Source organism: Sinocyclocheilus anshuiensis, unplaced genomic scaffold (assembly GCF_001515605.1).
Source record: "Sinocyclocheilus anshuiensis isolate Anshui unplaced genomic scaffold, SAMN03320099.WGS_v1.1 scaffold273, whole genome shotgun sequence".
Classification (NCBI taxonomy): domain Eukaryota; kingdom Metazoa; phylum Chordata; class Actinopteri; order Cypriniformes; family Cyprinidae; genus Sinocyclocheilus; species Sinocyclocheilus anshuiensis.
Genome location: NW_015540857.1, coordinates 53,782 through 55,521, shown reverse-complemented (window position 1 = coordinate 55,521; position 1,740 = coordinate 53,782). Strand labels below are relative to the sequence as shown.

The 1,740-nt window shown below is 29.7% G+C and overlaps 1 protein-coding gene across 1 annotated transcript in view; it reads left to right on the top strand.

Moving 5' to 3' along the window:
- Positions 1-249: 249 nt before the first annotated feature.
- Positions 250-1,740, top strand: part of LOC107687882 (aldehyde oxidase 1-like) — a 33,654-nt gene continuing 32,163 nt past the window's right edge. The window contains 3 exon segments of the mRNA XM_016485366.1: positions 250-264; positions 628-780; positions 1,060-1,119. Coding sequence (XP_016340852.1) covers positions 727-780; positions 1,060-1,119 — 114 coding nt within the window. The 5' untranslated portion in view covers positions 250-264; positions 628-726.

The window sequence follows — 1,740 nt, the reverse complement described above, 5'->3', positions numbered from 1 at the left end:
ATTCTTGCTTCTGCCGCCATCTTGTGGTCAGATGCGTTAATTACACATTGGCGTCTGGCGCCATCTTATGTTCAGGTTTGAAAGTTACTTTTATGCTTCTGTCGCCATCTGGTGGTAAATATACATAATAAAATTCAAATAGCCTACTGCAGATTACAGCAAATCAGTCTGTCACGCACTTTTAAAAGTCTGTCAATAAGACAAACAAACTAAAACTACAAATTCAGGGACAGAGAACCACGGGAAAGTGATTAACGAAGCTCGGTGAGTAACATTCAAACATTCAAACTTCAGTAAATGGAGAGCTTTTTGTTCTAAAACGCATCATCATTTAAATCGGCTAATTTATTCTTTATAAAAGGTTTGTTTAAAAGAGTCTAGTAATCACAAACTGCTGTAATTGGTTCAATAAGTGCTGAGAAAAGTAACATATTGCACATGACAACGTCTGTTTAGACCAGAATAAGTATATTGGGACACATTAATAATAGCGTCGAATTGCAAAAATACACGATGAAGAGTTTAAACATGAGAATGAATATTTAAACGAATCGTACTTCATAGCTTAACTGATAACTTTATAACTTCCAGTAAGATAAGCACCGCCTTTACGAACCTTTCTTCTAGTTTTCCATTTCTACTTTTCGCACTTTGCCGAAAACATTTTCTCAGTTTTGGTGGCGATCCCAGAGGTGATCCTTTGTATTGGACATAAACTTTGAGAATATGGCTGAACAAACCAGGAACGATGGCTTGATTTTCTGTGTCAACGGGAAAAAGGTGCTTATCTGCAGAAATCCTTTGTAACGTTACAAGTGTAGCCTGGTCATGTGTTTGTTGTAAATGTTCTTTAACTGTAGCGAAGATTTGTTTGTGAACATGTTGTCAAATTCAATCCTAAAAGTAATGCATAGAGCATAATAATGACAAGATAATCTGGAAAAAGACATTGAATTTAATTTGAATAGAGACAGCGATTATAATATTTTTTAAAAGATATTTAATAAAATCTGCATAAACTGAAAGCATTTTGCATATGTTTCTACCTCTTATTGACAGATAATGGAGGAGAACCCAGACCCCGAGACTATGCTGCTGTCTTATCTGAGGAAGAAATTTTTATTTTTTTACACGTTTTAATAAATCTTCAAATTGTTATTATTATTTTTATTATTATTATTATAAATGGTTGATACATATAATGTACTTTTTTTGTAAAACAATAAAAGAAATCATTATATATATATATATATATATATATATATATATACTCTTATTGACAGATAATGGAGGAGAACCCAGACCCCGAGACTATGCTGCTGTCTTATCTGAGGAAGAAATTTTTATTTTTTTACACGTTTTAATAAATCTTCAAATTGTTATTATTATTTTTATTATTATTATTATAAATGGTTGATACATATAATGTACTTTTTTTGTAAAACAATAAAAGAAATCATTATATATATATATATATATATATACACACATAATTTTATTTATGTGATGGGTTAGGGTTAGGTAATAGGGTTTCTTATAAATGGTTATTCAACTTTTATTGTTGTTTATTTTTAATAATTATATATGCTGAATTTTATGATCATATATTTATATGATAAGTTATATTTATGAAATGTTATAAGATTTGTTAATGTTAACTATGAAATGTTACCGTAGATAATTTCCAAAGGAGGTTATGTAATTGCAAATATTGCTGGGTTTAGGTTTGTATTTTTAATC